The following is an 18629-nucleotide window of genomic DNA, read 5'->3' as shown; positions in this document are numbered from 1 at the left end:
GGGAAATGATTAAAAGTAAACATATTGATTCTGATTATTACCATTTACAACAAAAACGTCACTAAAGTAAAGCAGTAACCATAATGAAAAGCCTATTAAAAAGCCAGAAACCAACCAAGTTTGCAAATACTTGATGTCCTTGCCAAGCAGAGAGACATGGCATCTAAATACAATATCAATTTAGAATATAAATTATTTTGTAAAACACTATGTTTAAGAGTAGTGGAAAATTATGAGAAATATTACTTCACAAAACAGCAAAAAGCATTGAAAGAGAAAAAATGTGTCTCTAAAAAGCTAGGCTTGAGATTTAACTAAGCCAGCTCATCTCAAGAGCATTTAGAGTTGAATGTAAGAAGAAGGAAAATAGGGAAGAGGAAATGGGTTTTTCTGCATTTCTATGGTGATTTATTTTCATTAATTAGAGACAATAGAACTACCACTTTTGGATGCTAATGCATCAGTGCTATACTCAGAGGCAGAACTGGTACTTGAGAAGATGAAGTAGGGAAAAGTAAAGAGAACAGAACACATACACACAGAAGAAATTCATGCTCCAGGCCACACAATTTGGAAAATACAGAGTCAATTTAGGATCTCTCAAAGAAGGGAAGATACCAAACAACTGGGAGTAGGGGAAGGAGAAACAAGGACAGGATTATTACCCCTCTAAAAAGTAGTTAAAATACATCAGAACTACTGACCCATATATTTTCTTTTTAATTCATATAATGTCTTCATAAAAATAATCTGAATGTGCATCAAAGGTATTCTTGATGAAAACATGTTAAAGGAATAGTATGTTTTCACAAGTGATTTATTACACCTGGTTACTACTTCCCAGTTGTGTAGACAAGATAAAATCTCCTTGAGTTTTGTGCTGATTCTCCAGTATTTGACTAGATAGAGAAATATTCAGCCTTAAATTTTCTTCTTTGACAAGGTAACTCTCATGATTATAGTAAAACATACAAGATTCCTAGATAGACATAACAGATATAACTTTGTTCAATGATTCTTTGAATAAGGCTATCATGAAAGGCATAAAACTCAAGCAGGCATACTTACCAAAAGTATTCACCACTGTCAAAGAGTATGTTCTGTCAGCATCCAGATAGAATAAAGATTTCCTATAGATGATGAGTTGGATGGACAGCCTATTAAGTTAGTCCATCAGCACATGTGTCTTGGACTGGTACTGCAGATGGACAATAAGCTGGTACCAGAATTTAATGTAAGAAAAACAAGAGGCTGGATAGCACTATAGAAATTGCCAGTGCTTTCAGGTACCTAAAGTTACTGTTTTCTAACACAAAAACCTATCGTTTTCATACCAATATTTTCCTGGTGATGTTTTATGGCTAAACATCTCAGGATACTATAATCTCTGAAGAATTAAAATTGTGGATGACCCAAAGGGCAAAGGAGAGATGCATAGTGAGGGCAGGCAGAGTCAGAATTCTGGCTTGGTCACTTAATACATGTGTGACTTTGGCTAAATCACTTCACTTTCCTGGGCCTCAATATCCTCATCTGTGAAATGTAGGAATTGCACTAGATGATCTTTAATGTCCTTTCTGACTCTGTTTTTCAGAGAATACATTCCACCACAATATGGTAGAAGGAATGGAACACAGAGCTACTTTAATGTTCACATTAAAATCTTGTACAGTCAGGTATTGATTTGCCATTTTCTTTTTTTTCTTTTGGCATATATGTAAGTGCATTTTAAAGGAAAACCTGTAATCAAAGGTAGAACATAAAACAAGTGAATTTTCTACTTTCAATTATATTTATGTTTTATTGCCTGGATTCCCTTGGATTACATTTCCTTCATTCTTTTTAGTTTCTTTACAATCAGTAAACTTTGGTTTCTGATATATATTTCTGTCAATAGACTCTATTGATTTTGTCAATAATGGTTTATTTTACTTTGAAAAGTATTTCTACCTGCTTACCTAAAGGTGGGACTTTCTATCCCCACCCAATTTAATATATACACAGAAGGCCTAAACAACTGGATTGAGTCAATCAATTAATAAAACTTGGCATGAACAATTTCTTAATAAGTTTGGGAGAAGTGAAGAGTTTTGAATGTTGGATGAAGATGAGTAAGCCATACAAGAAATGTATTATGAGAGGCTGAATTAATCAGATCTCTAAACGTAAGTATAATACAGCAAGTCAATTCAAAATCATTTCAGAGGTAGGCCAGCTGAGTGGTAGCTGGTGAAGGACTCCTCAGTGGGAATTGACTTTGAGGGGAAGGGGAGTTGAAAGGCTCAAATTTCTTTTCTTTTCCCACCCCATTGTTCATATAACAACCTTGTAAGTTATAAAAGTTTAGAACACTTGGAATGTCCACTGGAGTAGAATAACAGTGGCCCAAGAGCATTACTGACTGATGGGAGTGTCTGTATAAGGAGCTGAGAGACACATAGAAGACAAACTAGGTTCACTGAAGAAAGGCAGCTTGAGAACCCTTGGAAATGACCAGAGAGTTATACCTAAGAGAGAATTCAGGAGGACTCATGAAGAGAGAAAAAACTTTCAGCAAACAAGAACTGAGTTTATCCTTTGAATCCATGTACTCTCTAGTTTGAGCCCACTTTCCCCAGGACCCTTATGTGTGCAAGTGAAGGGTGTGCCCTTCCTTCTTTTTGGAGGGGAGGAATTTTTCTATAACAACTATCCTTGCTATGCCTTCTCAGCAAATCACTTTGTAAAAGCTAATCAGATTCTACCAGTTGATTATAATGGGGCACTCACCAGATGGGTGCTTATGAGCAACAGTGTTAGAAATCAGCAGTGAGACAAAAGGTTATCCTAAGAATTCTAAAGAAAGAAATAAACAGTAATACTCTGCGGACCCAACCTGCTGTTACAAGCGATAGTTATGAAAGTAGCCCCAGAGGCGTACTGTACTTACAACCCTAAATGATGTATTGGAAATAAGAAAGAAATTTTTAGGGGAAAGGGAAAATTTAAGAGAATGAAAACTGAAAAGCCTGACCATTTTACATTACAAGTTTGGAAGGGACCTCAAAGATCACCACTACTATCCTAAATCACGATATGACTAAAATGACTTGAAAAGTGGTCATCCAGCTTCTTTTTAAATACCTGTAGTGATAAGTAACTCACCATCCATTGTGTCAGCTCATTTCATTTTTGGAGCACTCAAATTATTAGGATATTTTATTTTGAATTAAAATATAATTCCACTCAACTTCTTTCCATTCATTATGAGTCTTCCTTCTAAGGCCAAGCTGAATAAGTTCTAAGTTTTTTTCATGAGAACCACTTAAATATGTGAAGATAGTTATGTTCCCTCTAAATAGACTTTCTACCTGTTTAAATATTCCGAGGTCAGCCCTTCCTTCAATCAATCCTCATATGAGACCCTCCTGGTCATCTTCATCTAAACACAGTACAGATTGTTAATACTTAAAAAGTTCAAAAAGGGATGATTTAATTGATGTGGGTATTCCTGCCCCCCCCCCCCCCGCCCCTGCCGCCATGAAGCATATCACAGTCATCTCTTTTACACAGGTGGTCTTTAAGAGTTGATAAGGCAAAAACAAATGATTGTCTTGTATCCAGTCTAATGATGAGATCATCTTATCTTAGAAGGGCTAGTCCTTAGATGACAGAAATACAATATTACTGAGCCTGTATTTAAAAAATCCTTCTAGTTTAGTAGAATCTCTCAGACTTTACAGTCTTCAGATATAGCCTTCAAGAATCCATAGTCACCTCCATTTCATGGTAAGAAATTTCAGTCCAGTTTGTCAATGTTTCCTTTACAATATAAGATCCTAAACCAAACTCTATAGCAGATATGGTCTGAGTGGAATAGAATATGTTGGAGCTAATCTCTCATCCTTGTTCTTTATACCAGGTTTTTATTAATGGAGCCTAAGATCATACTTTAGATTTTTTTTTCCTGTATCATAATACAGACTCATTTTGAGATTTTATTACACTAAAATCTCTAAATCATTTTAAAAACTATAAACTTATTTCTAAAAATACTTACCCTATACAGTTGACTTTTTTGAATCCAAGTGCAGGATTTTACATTTATCCATGTTAAATGCCTTGGTTTACCCTTCCAACCATTTAACATCACTTTGGATCCTGATTCTGTTATTTAATGTATTATCTATCCATTTAAGTTTCTTGTAATCTACAAATTTGATAAACTTCCCATCTGTTAGAGTCCAGAGTTGCCCAGGATGAAAGTAGTAACAACTTTGTCTTGGAAACTGTGCCAATATATAAGCTACTTACGTGTTGCATTCCTTCTTTCAAATATGCATAGGGATATCTCTTTAATGCTGTTACATATTGTGGAGGTTCAGTGTGAGTATTAATGTTAGGAATGGGGTGCATTTTGGGGGTGCATTGGAGTGAGAAATGAGAGTGTGTGAGAACTGGAATATTTGTGTGGGAATGTGTTCAAGAGAGAAAAAGGAAAGAAGGAAACAATCCTTTATTAAGCATCCATTATGTATGCTAGAGCCTGTGCTAAGGGTTTTACAAATATTATCTCATTTGATCCCTACCACAACCCTGGGAGGTAGGTGCTACTATTATCCTCAACTTACAGTTGAAAAAACTAGCAAACAGAGGTTAAGTGATTTGCCCAAAGTCACACAAATAGTAGGTATCTAAGATCTGCTTTGAGGAAGCAGGGTGTATTTAATGGCAATGGAGAATGAATTACAACAGCATCGCTGTGAGTGATGGATTTGTAAGTGTAACCTCCAATTCCCCATTCCTTTGGGTCACATGCTGGCCCTCTCCCCTGATGTTGCTGTCCAGTGAGATGGATGAGCATGTCCATCAGTCCCAGCAAGTTGTCAGGCACACAGTGCACTGGGAGGCAATCTTGGAGTTCGTTACTCAAACCCTACTTCAAAATTTCTATCAATACCACCTGCTCCCAGCCCCAGGTGACTCTCAAATGCCTAAACTCGTTCAGGTTTTCCATCAGGGACCTTATTCCCTGCCTAGCCTTAGTACTGACATTTTAGCATTCTATGTCCTAAAAAAGTGTTCGTATATTTTCCAAAATTCTGCTTCAAAGTATTGGTAATTCTCCAATAGTGTACTATACAATAAAATCCAATCAAGGGTCTGCAAGGAAGGAATGAGTTCTGAGGACTGAGGGATGTGGGGGAGGGGAAGGTGACCTAGTGTAGAAAGTTTGAATGAGAGCAGTATATGTCCAAGTGACAAGTTCACAGCACCATATATTAGCTCTCCCCTTCCAGGTTGAAATCAGTCCACAAGTTAATACATTTGAAGTCTATGTAGTTGATCAGTTCTGAAGCCACCTTATGGTGGTTTTATTATGATTTGGTCTAGGGGTTGGCAAATTATGGCCTAAGAGCCAAATCTGGTCCATTGGTTGTTTTTAAAATTTTTTAAATTAATTTTTTGTTTTTATTTCATTTATTTATTTGTTTACCCATCCACTTATTTATTTAACCACTGCTTATTTTTGTATAGCTTTTGTATGGCTTTATATTTTTTAAAATGTAAAAACCATTATTAGTTCCTGGGCCCTGCACAAATAAGTGTGGGAGCTGGATTTGTCCTTGAGCCATAGTGTATCAGTGCCTGATATTTCATGGCTCTCCACTTAGTTCATGAGGACATTATAAGTGACTTTGTCAAACGTTTTGTTGAAATCTATATGTGTTATGGCCATTCCCTGACTCACTAATAGAGTAATGCTATCAAGAAAGAAAAGTATCAAGACTGGCAATCTTTTGTTGTTAATGAACCTGTGCTGAATCATAGTGATCACTCCATCCCTTTGTAAGTGATCACAAGCCTTGTCTTTAATGATGTGTTTGATCATTTTGTTTAGATCATCTGTCAGTAGTTAGAAATATCTAATTTCTTCCACTTTAGAAAATTGGGACTTTTGCTCATCTCCAGCTTTTAGCATCTTTCCCATTTACTACAGTTCTTTGAAGATCATTGACAGTGGTTCAGCAGTGATACCCTCAAATTTTGTCATTAGCATGGGATTTACTCAATCTAAGTCAGGTGATTTGAGAATCTAATGATGTGCTCTTAAATCTCCTCCCTTATACTGAGTTTCAATTATCTGGTTAATCATATTTTTCTATACTTAAAAAGTTCAAAACAATGGGACTTGTGTAGTTTATGGGTCACCTAATATAACCTCCTGAGAAAACTGAGGCCCAGAGAAGTTCTGGCCTTAAGTTGCTGATTCTACATCAAATCCTACTTAAAAACCTCAGACCTTATATAGCATTTTGTTTTTCAGTTCTTTAGTGCATGTGTCATGTGCCTTTTTGTAATATGACATTTTACTTTATAAATATACATGGTACATACTAGATTATAAATTCCATGAGGGCAGGGACTTCAGGTCTTCTTTAAAACTTGTATATTTTCTGCTGGGGCTTAGAATAGTACTCCGGGTACAGTAGGAGCTTAATGATGATTAAATAAATGAATGGATAGATGCAATACTGTAAAACTCAAATAGAAATCCCAGACACTAACCCATACATATGGATCTCTGTAGGTGCATATTGACTTAGAAAGCCATATATTAACATTATCTATGTTTTATTGAATTATTATTTATTTTGTTAAATATTCCTCAATTACATTTTAATCTGGATCAGTCTGCACTTAAGAATATTGTGGACTACATACCACCAAAGGGCTCTGTATTTAATGCCTTTGCTCTAGGTCCAGTCATTCAATCAGTTCTGAATACCCCTAATTATTTTATCATCTAGTCTGAATTTCTCCAACTTGTCTGCTCAATGGAACGGTACCAGAAACTTCCTCAATTACTATGATTTTCTAAATGTGTTTAGAAAGTGAGTTTTCTGTATGTAAAGTGTATAGAAATGTACTTTTGAGGGAAAACAATTTTGTAAAGAAAATGATAAAAATGTCTTGAAATCTAGGTAAACAATGCCTACAGTATTCTCCTAATGGGCAGTAAAGTAATCCTATCAAAAACAGAACATCAGTGAGCATGTGATCATAACGAAGCCATGCTAGCTCTTGGTGATCAGTGCTTTCCTTTCTAAATGCTTAAAAAGCATCCATTTGATTTGTTTCAGAATTTTACCTGCAATCAAAGTCAAGTTTACTGGCCTACAGTTTATATATACTACTCTTGGGGACTGAAAATGCACATACTAGTCCTTCAATCCTGTAGCCCCTTTCCTATTATTTATGATCTCCCAAGGATCATTGATGGTAGCTATCAAATTACAGTCAATATCATGGTCTGGGCAGGGCTAGTCACAAACTGACTTAGGGTCGCTAGGTTTTCCTTTATTATATTATCTTGGATTTGAAATCTTTGTTAACTATTATTCTTCCCTTTGTTGTTTAAAGATAAACTTTGGCAGAGAGAAGAAAAATAATATGTGAATGGTTTTGCCTTCATAGAATCATAGAGCTAGAGTAAGAAAGGGCCCCAGCATCCATCTGATGCTCATTTTTTAAGTGGAAGGAAAAGGTGTCCTGAGGTTAAGTGACTTGCCCAAGGTCACACAGGAAGTGACAGAGGCAGGATTTGAATGAAGGTTCTCTGACTCCAATCATCTTTCCACTGTACCACTTCTTTCCTTCATCCATTATTGCATCCATTATGAGCAATGGTCCTATCCTTTCTTTCATCCTTCTCTTTTAGTCAGCATTGCTTGAAAAAAAATTTTTTTTTAATGTTTCTTAGCATTTATCACCAGCACCAACTCATTTGGAATTGCAGTGTTGCGATGCTCTTCTGAACTTGTAGTCATGGAACCAAAGTTTGAATCCCATTTGCTATATGCCTGACCTTGGGCAAGTCATTTAATTTCTTGACTTTTCCATCCCCCACCTCAAGCTATCGTCTCTCCTTCCCATTTCCACGGGAAACTCCTTGAAAATACTATTTACACTAATTGCCTCTACTTCCTCTCCTTTCTCTTCCAAACTTTTTGAAACTTGGCTTCAGTCCTCATCTCTTAAATGAAACTGTTTTCTCCAAAGCAACCAGTGATGTCTCAGTTGCCAAAACTAGTGGTCTTTTCTCAATCCTCATCTTTTTTTGACATCTCTGCAGCATTTAAATCTGTTAATCATTCTCTTTTCCTGGTTAGTCTTCTCTTCTTTGGATTTTCATGACAATGGTTTCTCTTGGTTTTCCTATATTCCTTCTTAGTCCCCTTGGCTGGATCTATATTCCAAACCTGAACTTAGGACATACCCTTCATGTCTATATATACCCTTGGTCACTGAATCAGCTTCCATGGATTTCTATAGGTGACTCAAATCTATATTCTCTTCTAGTTTTACATCTGAGTTCCTGTTCCACCTCACCACTTGCCTGTTGGACCTTTCAATCTTGATGTCCCACAGGTATCTCAAAACTCATCATGACCAAACTGGAACTCAGCTTTTCCCCCTAACACACTCATTTTTTCAAACTTCTCTACTCTCTCTAGACTACTGTCATATTCTAGGTACACAGATTCACAATTTCTGTGTTGTCCTTGTCTCTTCATTCTTCCTTGCTCCAAATACTCAACCAGTTTCCAGGTCTTATTTTTTTCTCTCATGATGTCTCTTGCATCATCCTCCCTTTCTCTACTCCCACAACTATTACTGTAGTTCAGATCTAAATCATTCTTGACTGAACTATGATAATATCTTCTAAATTGGTCTCCCAGCCTCATGTCTTTCTCTATTCTGATCCATCCTTCAATCAGCTACCAAAATGATTTCCTGAAGTGCAAGTCTGACCAAGTCAATCTTCTATTCTATATAATCTAGTCACTCCCCATTTCCCTTAGGATAAAACACCTCTGTTCAGTGTTTAAAACCCTTCATAACTTGTTCCCAACATATCATTTTAAATCTTTTTATACATTAATCCCCTTCATGCACTCCATGCTTGAGCCAAATTGGCCTTCTTACTGTTCTTCACATACAACATTTCATCTCTAGTCCATTTGCCTTTATGGTGGCCATTCATCATATTTGGAATGCACTCCTGACCTCCACCTCTTGGAATCCCTAGTTTCCTTCAGGAATTCCCTTTTTCTCCCTAGCTGCTAGGGACTCCTACAAAAAGCTTACCTTGATTCTCTTTTGTTTATACTAAATATGTACATGCAATCCCTCTTGTGGATACATTAGCTTCTTGAAAGGAAATACTAGTATTGTTTTGCTTTCATTTTTGTGCAGAATATTTGGCACAAAGAAGGTACTTGATTACTTATTAATTAATTATTTATTGAATCATCTCTCTCTTCTTTTCCTTTTTAAACAGTTCTGTTTCTATCTTCAGAATGTCATTCTTTAACGTATTCTCCTGAACCAATTTCTCTGGTAGAATTTTAGGCCATAACATTTCTCTCAGCCCTTTGAAATTTGCTCTCCTCAAGTCTAGGACGCATATCAGATTACACCTAGTTTTCCTCTCCTCAATCAATCAATAAGCATTTATTTATTCATTTGAACTCAGGTTCTCCTGACTCCAGGGTCAATGCTCTATCCACTATACCACCTAGCTGCCTCTCAGTAAGCATTTACCAAGCTCTTACTTTGTACCAAGCACTGCCTTAAACTCTGAAGATACAAAGAAAAAGCAAAAATAGTTGTAATTTCTACCCCCACAGCATCACTCTTATCATCAACTCTTTAGTGCATAACCACCACCCTAGTTCAGGTCTTCATCACCTTTCACTTGGAAAGATGTAATCGTTTCCTAATTGGTCTCCCTGCCTCAAGTTCCTACCCACCACAATTCATCCTCCATACATCTAGAAAAAAGGATTTTCCTGAAGCACAGGTGTAACATATCAGTTGTTGTAATTGTTCAGTTGTTTCAGTTGTGTCTGACTCTTTATGACACCATTTAGGGTTCTCTTGGCAAAAATACTGGAGTGGTTTGCCATTTCCTTCTCCAGCTCATTTTACAGATGAGAAAACTGAGGCCAACAGGGTGAAGTGACTTACCCAGGTTCACATAGTAAGTGTCTGAGGCCAGATTTGGACACAGGAAGCTGAGTCTTCCTGACTTCAGGCCAGGCCCTCAATCTACTGTGCCAGCTAGCTGCCTCTGACCATATTACTACACTGCTCAATAAACACGGATGACTCCCTATCACCTCTAGGATCAAATATAAACTTCTCTGTTTCATATTTAAAGTCCTTCTCTACCTGGCTCTCATCTACCTTTCCAGCTTTATTAGTCTGATGAATCCTCTCTACATTCTATGGTAGAGGCACAGTGGTCTGCTTGTTTTAATCACACATGGCATTTTACCCTTCATTTCTGTTTCTTTGCACAGAGGCAGATAAGAGGTATATTAGATAGAGCACTGGACAGGGAATCAGGAAGAACTGAGTGTGAATTCTGCCTAAGACACTTACTATCTGTGAGACCCTGGACAAATCACAACTTTTCAACCTGGTTTCCTTATCTGTAAAATGGGGAAAATAATGTCATCTACCTTATGGGGTTGCTGTGAAGACCAAATGAGGTAATGTATGTAAAGCATTTTTTTTGGCTAGGCAACGGGGTTAAGTGACTTGCCCAGGGTCACACAACCAGTAAGTGTTATGTGTCTGAGGCCACATTTGAACTCAGGTCCTTCTGATTCCAGGGCCGGTGCTCTCTCCACTGTGCCACTTAGCTGACCTATGTAAAGCATTTTGCAAATGCTTTATGCACTTTATAAATTAATATTAAAAATAAAATTACTATTATTTTGGAACTCTCTGAATTTATATACTCATATAGGTACTTATTGACTTAACTTATAAAATGGACTCTTTGAGGACAGAGGATTGCTTCATTTCTGTCATATGTGTAGCAGCTAAAAGAGTGTTTGCATATATAAGGTGCTTGATAAGTGCTTGGGCAGATAGTTGGCACAGTGGATAGAACACCAGGCCTAGAGTCAGCAAGACCTGAGTTCAAATCCAATCTTAGATGCTTACTAGCTCTGTGACCCTGGGAAAGTCACTCAATCCTGTTTGTCTCAGTTTCCTCTCCTGTAAAATGAGCTGGAGAAGGAAATGGCAAACCACACCAGTATCTTTGCCAAGAAAACCCCGGTGGAATCACAAAGAGTCAGATACTACATGAAAAGACTGAACAACAACAACAGATCAGTGCTTATTCATTAATTGGTATGGCATTTTACATATACTATCTCATTTGAGCCTCACAATAACCCTATGAGGTAGGCAGTGCAAGAATTATTATCAGCATTCTTATTGACGAGGTAACTGAGGTTCATAAGGACAATATGCCCCAATCCTGCCTCTAAGTGCTGGAACTGAGACTTGAATTCTGGTCTTCTGACAACAAACCAGTAGTAATTTTTCTATGCATTACAATGTCTCTGTAAAAGTCAATCATTCATTGCTCTCCTATTTTTCTGTCTTCTTTTTTTTCTGTAAATCTTTACATACCATCCCCCACGCCCAGAAAAAGACATTATTGGGTAGTACAAAGAACCTTGGATTTGGAATTATAAATCCTGATTTCAAATCTCAACTTTTCTGTTTCCTAATCATATGACTGTGCCAGTTACTTAAATTCACTGGGCCTCAGTTTCCTTGTTTGTGAAATAAGGGGCTTAGTGTAGATGATGTCCGAGGAACCTTCTAACTAAATGCTCTAGCAGATTCCTTCCACATCCTCACTGGTTGAAATCCTTGCTGACCTTGGAGGACAAGTTCAAGTACTAACTCACTCAATAAATCTACCATAATGTCCCCAGCTAAAAGTGATCTTTCCCTCCTTGAATCCCTCAGGTATTCTATTGTACCTTTTTTATGTATTTATTTAGTCATACCCTGCATTATGTTATAGTTATTTGTGCCTATGCCATTTTACTCCCTCCCAATATTAGATCATAAATTCCATGAAAGGAGTTTAACTGGGTTTAATTTTTCCATCTTTACACCTCTAGCAGTGCTTAATAAATGTTTGTTGAATTAAATTGAAAATATCTAACCAAATATTTAACTTCCAGTAATATATCTTGTAAAATATTTGACACTGTAAAGTACCCTCTCTCCTCAAATGACAAGTTGAATGGTTAGATGATGAAAGAGCATGTACAACATAAGTGAAAATAAAATAAAGCAGAGAAAGAGAAAGTAAGAAAAAACTTTAATTACTGCATTTAGGTCAGCAAATTGGCAAGGCGACAGTGAGGCTAGTAAAGGACAGTTAGGTTAGTAAGAGATGTCACTAATATTGCTAAGAGCCTGAATTCATTTGTCTTTCTAGTAGTCACAAAAGAAACACAGAGTGACATCTCAGTGTCTGGGATCTATTTTCCTAATTGCTGAAAAGGGGCTGGACCAAATGGAAAACACTTTGCCAATGCATGAGGTAATTATCAATATTAATAGTTGCCATAGCACATGGGTTCAGACTAAGGATAGGAGTAATAAAAGACAAGAGGATAGATAATGTAATTCTCATGCTTTAGAAAGAAACAGGGGAGGATTCCAGACTCTACCTGTAAATCTGATTTGTGTTCAAGGGAAAATTGGATATACCAAGAAGGGGGTATGATTAAAGGTGGGCCTGTGGTTATAAATTGCTTTCGTAATAGTGATGAGGGAGGCTGACATATAGTATAATAAGAAGACGGGAATGTCAGCATCAATTTTTACTAGTGTCATGAACAACATATAGTGTATTTAAATTAGCTTCATTTGTGGTAGTATTTTGGTAAGCAGTGGCTTCAGAAACATTAAAATCTTACATATATATTTGTAAGATATAGCTATCTTACACAAACATATGTGTGTATATCTCTATCTCTTTCCATCTATCTGTCTATCTATCTATATCTCTATATAAAGATCCAACTAAATTATCATTGACCTTTTTGTAAGGCCCAGAATGCGCAGTCTGAGAGAACACAATGGTTTGAAATATATTCAAATTTCAGGAAAACTTTGGGATGTTTTTCCTTAACTAATTCACTAAATTGTGTTAGTGTGACATAAATAAGAAATTGGATTAAATGAATCAAGAGGACATAATAAAAAGAGAACAGACTTCTATGTAATTAGCTATATCTATGTTTTCCCCTAAAAATTATTTATGATGAGATTTTAAAATCTCTTTCTGGTCCAAACCATATCTATCCATTTTAGAGTAATATTCTCTTTTCAGTTTAGCAGGATAGCTAATAATAATTATAAGAGCCAACATTTAGATATCATTTACTATGTGCCATGCACTGTGCTAAATGCTTTACAATTATCATCTTATAACCCTGGGAGGCAAGTGCTATTATTATTCCCATTTTACAGATGAGGAAGATGAGCAAATCAAAGTTAAGTGACTTGCTTAGGATCACACAGTTGGTAAATGTCTGAGGCTATATTTGAACCCAGATCTTTCTAACTCTAGGCCCAGCACTCTACCCACTGTGCCACCTATCTCAACATTATAGAGATGGAAAGGCCTTTGTAAGTCATCTAAGGTTCCCCACCTCCCCAAGGCTGTCAGGGTTAAATGACTTTTCCAGGGTCACACAGCCAGTAAGTGTTAAGTGTCTGAAGCCAGATTTGAACTCAGGTCTCCCCCCCATCCTGACTCTATTCGCTCAATCCACTGTGCCATTTAGCTGCCCTTTAGGGCATCAAGTCTTGATGATATAAATCTTCCCTGAAATATGAATCCTCTTGATAATATCTCTAACAGGTGGCCATCTATCAATTCCTTACTTGATGACTCTTAGCAATGGGGAATATATTAGGAAGCATGATGTGGCAGAAATTACATTGCACCCAGAGTAAGAAGACCTAGCTTCATTTCATACAGCTGGGCCTCTGTTTCCTCACCTATAAAATGAGGGCATTAGAATCGATAATGTCTGAGGGCTTTTCCAGTTATGAGTCTTATGATCATATTTGCTGAGTCAGCTCATTCCATCTTTGGACAAACCTACTTGCTAAAAAGGTTTTTTTTTCTTTTTCTTATATTGAGTCACCAGTAGCTCCTTACCCCTCTAGTTCTTAACTTGGGGGTCCATAAACTTGCTTTTCAAATACTTGGATAATTGTATTTCAATAGAATTGATTTCATTTGTAATCCTCTATATTTTATTTTCTGCATTTCGAAACATTTTTTTTCTGAGAAGGGGTCCATAAGCTTCATCAGATTGAAAAAGGGGTCAATGGCACAGGTGATAAAGCTAAGAACCTATGGTCTACAGGATAAAATATAAACTCCTAATCTGGTTTTTAAGTCCTCCTACAATCTGGCTTTACCTTGGCTTTTCAGCCTAATTTCACATATACGTGTACTACTCTGTAAACACTCTACATTTTAGGAAAACTGGACTCCTACGTATTCTGTGAACTCAACCTTCCAGTTCTCATCTCTACATTCATCTAGGGCATCCCTGTCACCTTACTGGGCTTTATATCTGCCTTTACATTCAGCAATAACCCTCCAAGCATTTATTGAGTGCCTAGCATGTGCCAAGTAAATCCTTTGCCAGATGTTAGGGCTACAAAGACAAAAATGCAATAATGCCTGCCTCCAAGGAACTCACATTCTATTGGGGAAGAAAAACATATGCACAAATAAGGACATAGAGATGATATACAAAGACATTTTTTGGAGCAAGGGAGAACATGGACTAGAGCAGGGCTTTGAAGGAAAATAGGGATTCTGCAAGGCGGTAGTGTGGAGGCAAAGCATTTAAGGCATAGAGGACAGTTTCTGTAGAAGTGAAAAAAGTGTGAAAGTGAAGTGAAAAAAAAAGAAGTGAAAAAAAAATCCCAGAAGAGAACATATAGAGAGCCACAGGTGGGTCAGTTTGGCCAAGGGGTGTGATGGTAAATTTTTAATAAGCATTTCTCTGAAAAAAGTATACAAAACCCACTTTTACATTTGATAGATATTAACATTTTCTCCATCATTTTCTTAGGGCTAGAAATCAACAAAGCAATAAAACCCTAATTTGTAGCATTTGCTGATTTCAGAGTTATAAATGCTCACATTGAAATTTTAACAATTGGTTTCTATGAGCCAGGATAAACTGGCTCAAGTATATCATTGGTTTGGCCACAATTGAGGCATCACTTTGTAAAGATAGCTTGGGCTGAAGCTGTTCGGCTTTAAATGCCAGACAGAGGCAGTTATGTTTTATTCTAGAGGCAATAGGGAGCCACAGAAGCTTATTGAGTAGGCCAAACCCATTGGTTCTCATTCTGTCCTTTGGACTTATAGCAACATGGTATAGTGGGAAAATAGATTTTGAGCCAGAGGACCTGAATTTGAACTGTGGTTCTGCCATGTTCTAGTCTCTGCATCTCAGTAAAATGGTGCACTTAGAGCAGATAATCTTCAAGTTTCCTTCCAGTTCCAAATCTGTGATCCTATGTTTTTACTTGAAGACAGCTCTTATGCTCCTATTCCCTCCCCAACATTTTCTTGTCTAGGCTAATGCCCCTAGTTCACTCAACTAGTTTTTTAATGGCATGCTTTCAAGTACCCTCATTATCTTAGTTACCTTCCTCTGAACTCTCTCTAGATCATCAATGTCCTCCCTGGAATATGGCGCCTGGAAATGAATATAGCATTCCAGATTGGTTTCACAAAACATGAAACACAATTGTTTTCAAAAACCTGTTTTATCTGGTAAGGTATACAGCACAGGCTCTCTGATATTTCAGATATTTATGGGAAACTTGATTTTCCAAACATTTCTCTTGAGGACACAGGTACCATTGCAACTTTGGGAAAGATATGATTTTTACCAACCCTTTCTTCTAATTCATGAATGCAGAATAATGGAAGAATGAGTAAAGATCCCTGGCAAATGAAAAGCATTACAAAATAATAAATATTTGGATGACTTTCTCATTATTGAAGAAGTTTTATAAAAGTATGTTGTCAATGACTACCAAACAATTTCTCTTCTGCAAATTATCTTTCTAAAAGCCTATTCATTTTTATCTGTACCCAAACAATTCACCTTCCTAAGGAAATCTGATGTACTTTTAATTCATTCTAAAAATAAAACAAATTAAACTTTTTAGAAAAAAATTAAAGCATGGGAATATTTAGGTTACTCTCAGTGAGTTACAATGTCTTGGAATTATGTTGTGTCTACACAAAGTATGCAACTGTGAGGCAATTATGCAATTAATTGTATAAGGGGGCTGCCCCCAAATTATCTCAACTGGTTGTCTACATTAAGTTAATTAATTAAGGTAAATAATTCATCATTTAAGGATATCTGTGCAGACAAGTAATCTTTAACTATATCTCCATCTATTAAGTAAAGTAGAAAATTGAAATATTACCTTATCAAAAACTTTTTGCTTAGTTATCTGAATATGATCTAAAACTTTTTTTAGGTTTGAATTTTCATATAATTACATTAATTCTCAAGTCAGTGTATAGACAAAACTTTTGACTTAAATTTATTTTCCCTGGATTTCATGATTTATCACATTTATGGAGGTGGAACTCTCTCTTTAAATGTTGCCACATGTTTTATCCAAACAATTCCTGACAACTTTTTTATTTCTTTAAATTCATTAAGTTAGTGTGGAACTGTAAACAAATGAGTACTTGATAGGATGCAGTTACTTAATAAATGTTCATTAAATTTAAGTAAATGGATTATTTTGTTGTCTAAAACAAATAGTGGCTATGTCAGAGGGCATATTCTATAGATTTTCTTCCTTTTTTTGTCCCCAAAAAATGATCTCCAGGTTTAGTAAAGATAATTGATTCTCTTTATTTAGAATAATGGAATTTAGGAAAGGTGATTTAGATGAATTCTTACCTGAGCTCTTGTACCAGGGACTCTACTTGTACTGTTAAAAAAGAAGAGAAAGAAAAATAGTTAGTTGTCTGTTTTTCATCTTATTCCTCTGAAATGGGACCTGCATCTGCCTTCATATGGTGACAATGCAATTGTTAGTAAAATCTTATCCCCATTTTCATTTGGTTAATTTTTCCCTGTTTGGGTTTGCCCCACCTGGACTGCAACCAAGTGAGAAAATTCTTCCTAGTTCTCATCTCTCACTAAAAGAGGGCAAATCTTTGTAGTCTGCAGTGTACTGAACATAGGATTAATTCTTTGATGAAGATAGCACCCTCTGATTATAGAATCTACCAACAAGCTACTATCCTTTTGTGGAAACTATTTGAAATAAGGTAGAGGTCACAATGAGAGTCAATGGGACTAAGAACTACTGATCATTTTTAAACTTTTACTTCTTACAAAAAATTATATTCTATAATTTGCTGGAAATCCAATTTGAATAGATCACAGATCCATTTGAATATTTGAGTTGTAAACACTGTTTGAAAACATCCTAATATTTTTTTGCTGCTCATATGTATGTGTGGGCATATTTATATGCACATCAGATATATGAATATGTGTACATACCTGTATACATTTGCACATCTAAGTACATATGAGAAATAGCATAGTATAGTGGGAAAAAATTGGACTTGGCGTCAGGAAAGACCTGGTATGAATTCTCTTTTTCATACTTGCTAGCTGAGTGCCCTTGGGCAAATCACCTTTCTGAGTCTCATTTTCCTCATCTATACATGGGGATAATTACACTAATAGCAATTGCCTATTTTGCATCAATGTTGTGACGATCAAATGAGCTAAAACTTTATAGACCATAAAAAGCTCTATAGATGCCACCTAAATATAGACATATCCTTGTGCACATACACACAGAAAGATATGTGTATGAAAGAGACACATAGAGAGATACATAAAGAAACAAATTCAGAGAATGAGTATGTGCATGCTATAGAGCTGTGATTTCATCAGTGCAGGAGAACTCCCAGTGTGGAAACTCTCTTTTGATTGATTTAACTCCTTTGCAATTTATAGCAGGTATGAAATAAATCATTTTCATTAATTCTTTGAGAGTTGCCTTGGGATATTGAAAGGTTAAGTGACTTGCCCATTCTCTCTCCATTATATGTCAGAGGAAGGTCTTGAACTATCTATCTGTCTGTCTGTCTATCTATCTATCTATCTATCTATCATCATCATCATCAATCTATCTACAGCATGCAACAGACATATACACACTATAATTTAATAAAGCAGCTAAAAGACTTACAACTTGAGTTGTAGGAATTTCTTGCTGTGAACTTTGCCTAGTCCCTAGTAACCATTCAGAACAAAGTGTTACACTGAGAAATTGTAGGTGACAATTTGACACCAATCACATGCTTGTAATTGTAAATGACAAATTGCATTGCTCAAATAAAGCCTAGAACTATATTAGGTAAACTAAGTATCTGTAAGAGAAAGGGGAAAACTTCAATCAGGGCAATAGCAATAGTTTTTGAAAAAATAGGAAATGTAAAAGAAAATCTTTGACTTTATGACTGATTCTGGGATGGGAATGTAGAAAGCTAGTATTTATCAATAACTGCCCACACAAGGCTAAACAACAGATTGGCAGATGACAGGTGGTTTCAAAGAGTACTCCTGTAGCACAAGCAATGATATTTGTTTCACGTCTGGGAGACCATTCTCATTTGAGGTGTGTGTGTGTGTGTGTGTGTGTGTGTGTGTGTGTGTGTGTGTGTG

General features: G+C 36.3%; 1 protein-coding gene across 2 annotated transcripts in view; it reads right to left on the bottom strand.

Moving 5' to 3' along the window:
• Nucleotides 1-18629, bottom strand: part of LOC114031865 (suppression of tumorigenicity 18 protein-like) — a 139486-nt gene that overhangs the window by 111477 nt on the left and 9380 nt on the right. For both annotated transcript variants that reach the window (XM_027847045.1, XM_027847046.1), the window contains exon 3: nt 16842-16872. In XM_027847045.1, coding sequence (XP_027702846.1) covers nt 16842-16872 — 31 coding nt within the window. The remainder of the gene's footprint in view (nt 1-16841; nt 16873-18629) is intronic.

This window comes from Vombatus ursinus, unplaced genomic scaffold (assembly GCF_900497805.2).
Source record: "Vombatus ursinus unplaced genomic scaffold, bare-nosed wombat genome assembly UNPS02015255.1, whole genome shotgun sequence".
NCBI lineage: Eukaryota > Metazoa > Chordata > Mammalia > Diprotodontia > Vombatidae > Vombatus > Vombatus ursinus.
The sequence above is the reverse complement of the archived record's forward strand: the minus strand, read 5'-3'. Positions and strand labels throughout refer to the sequence as shown.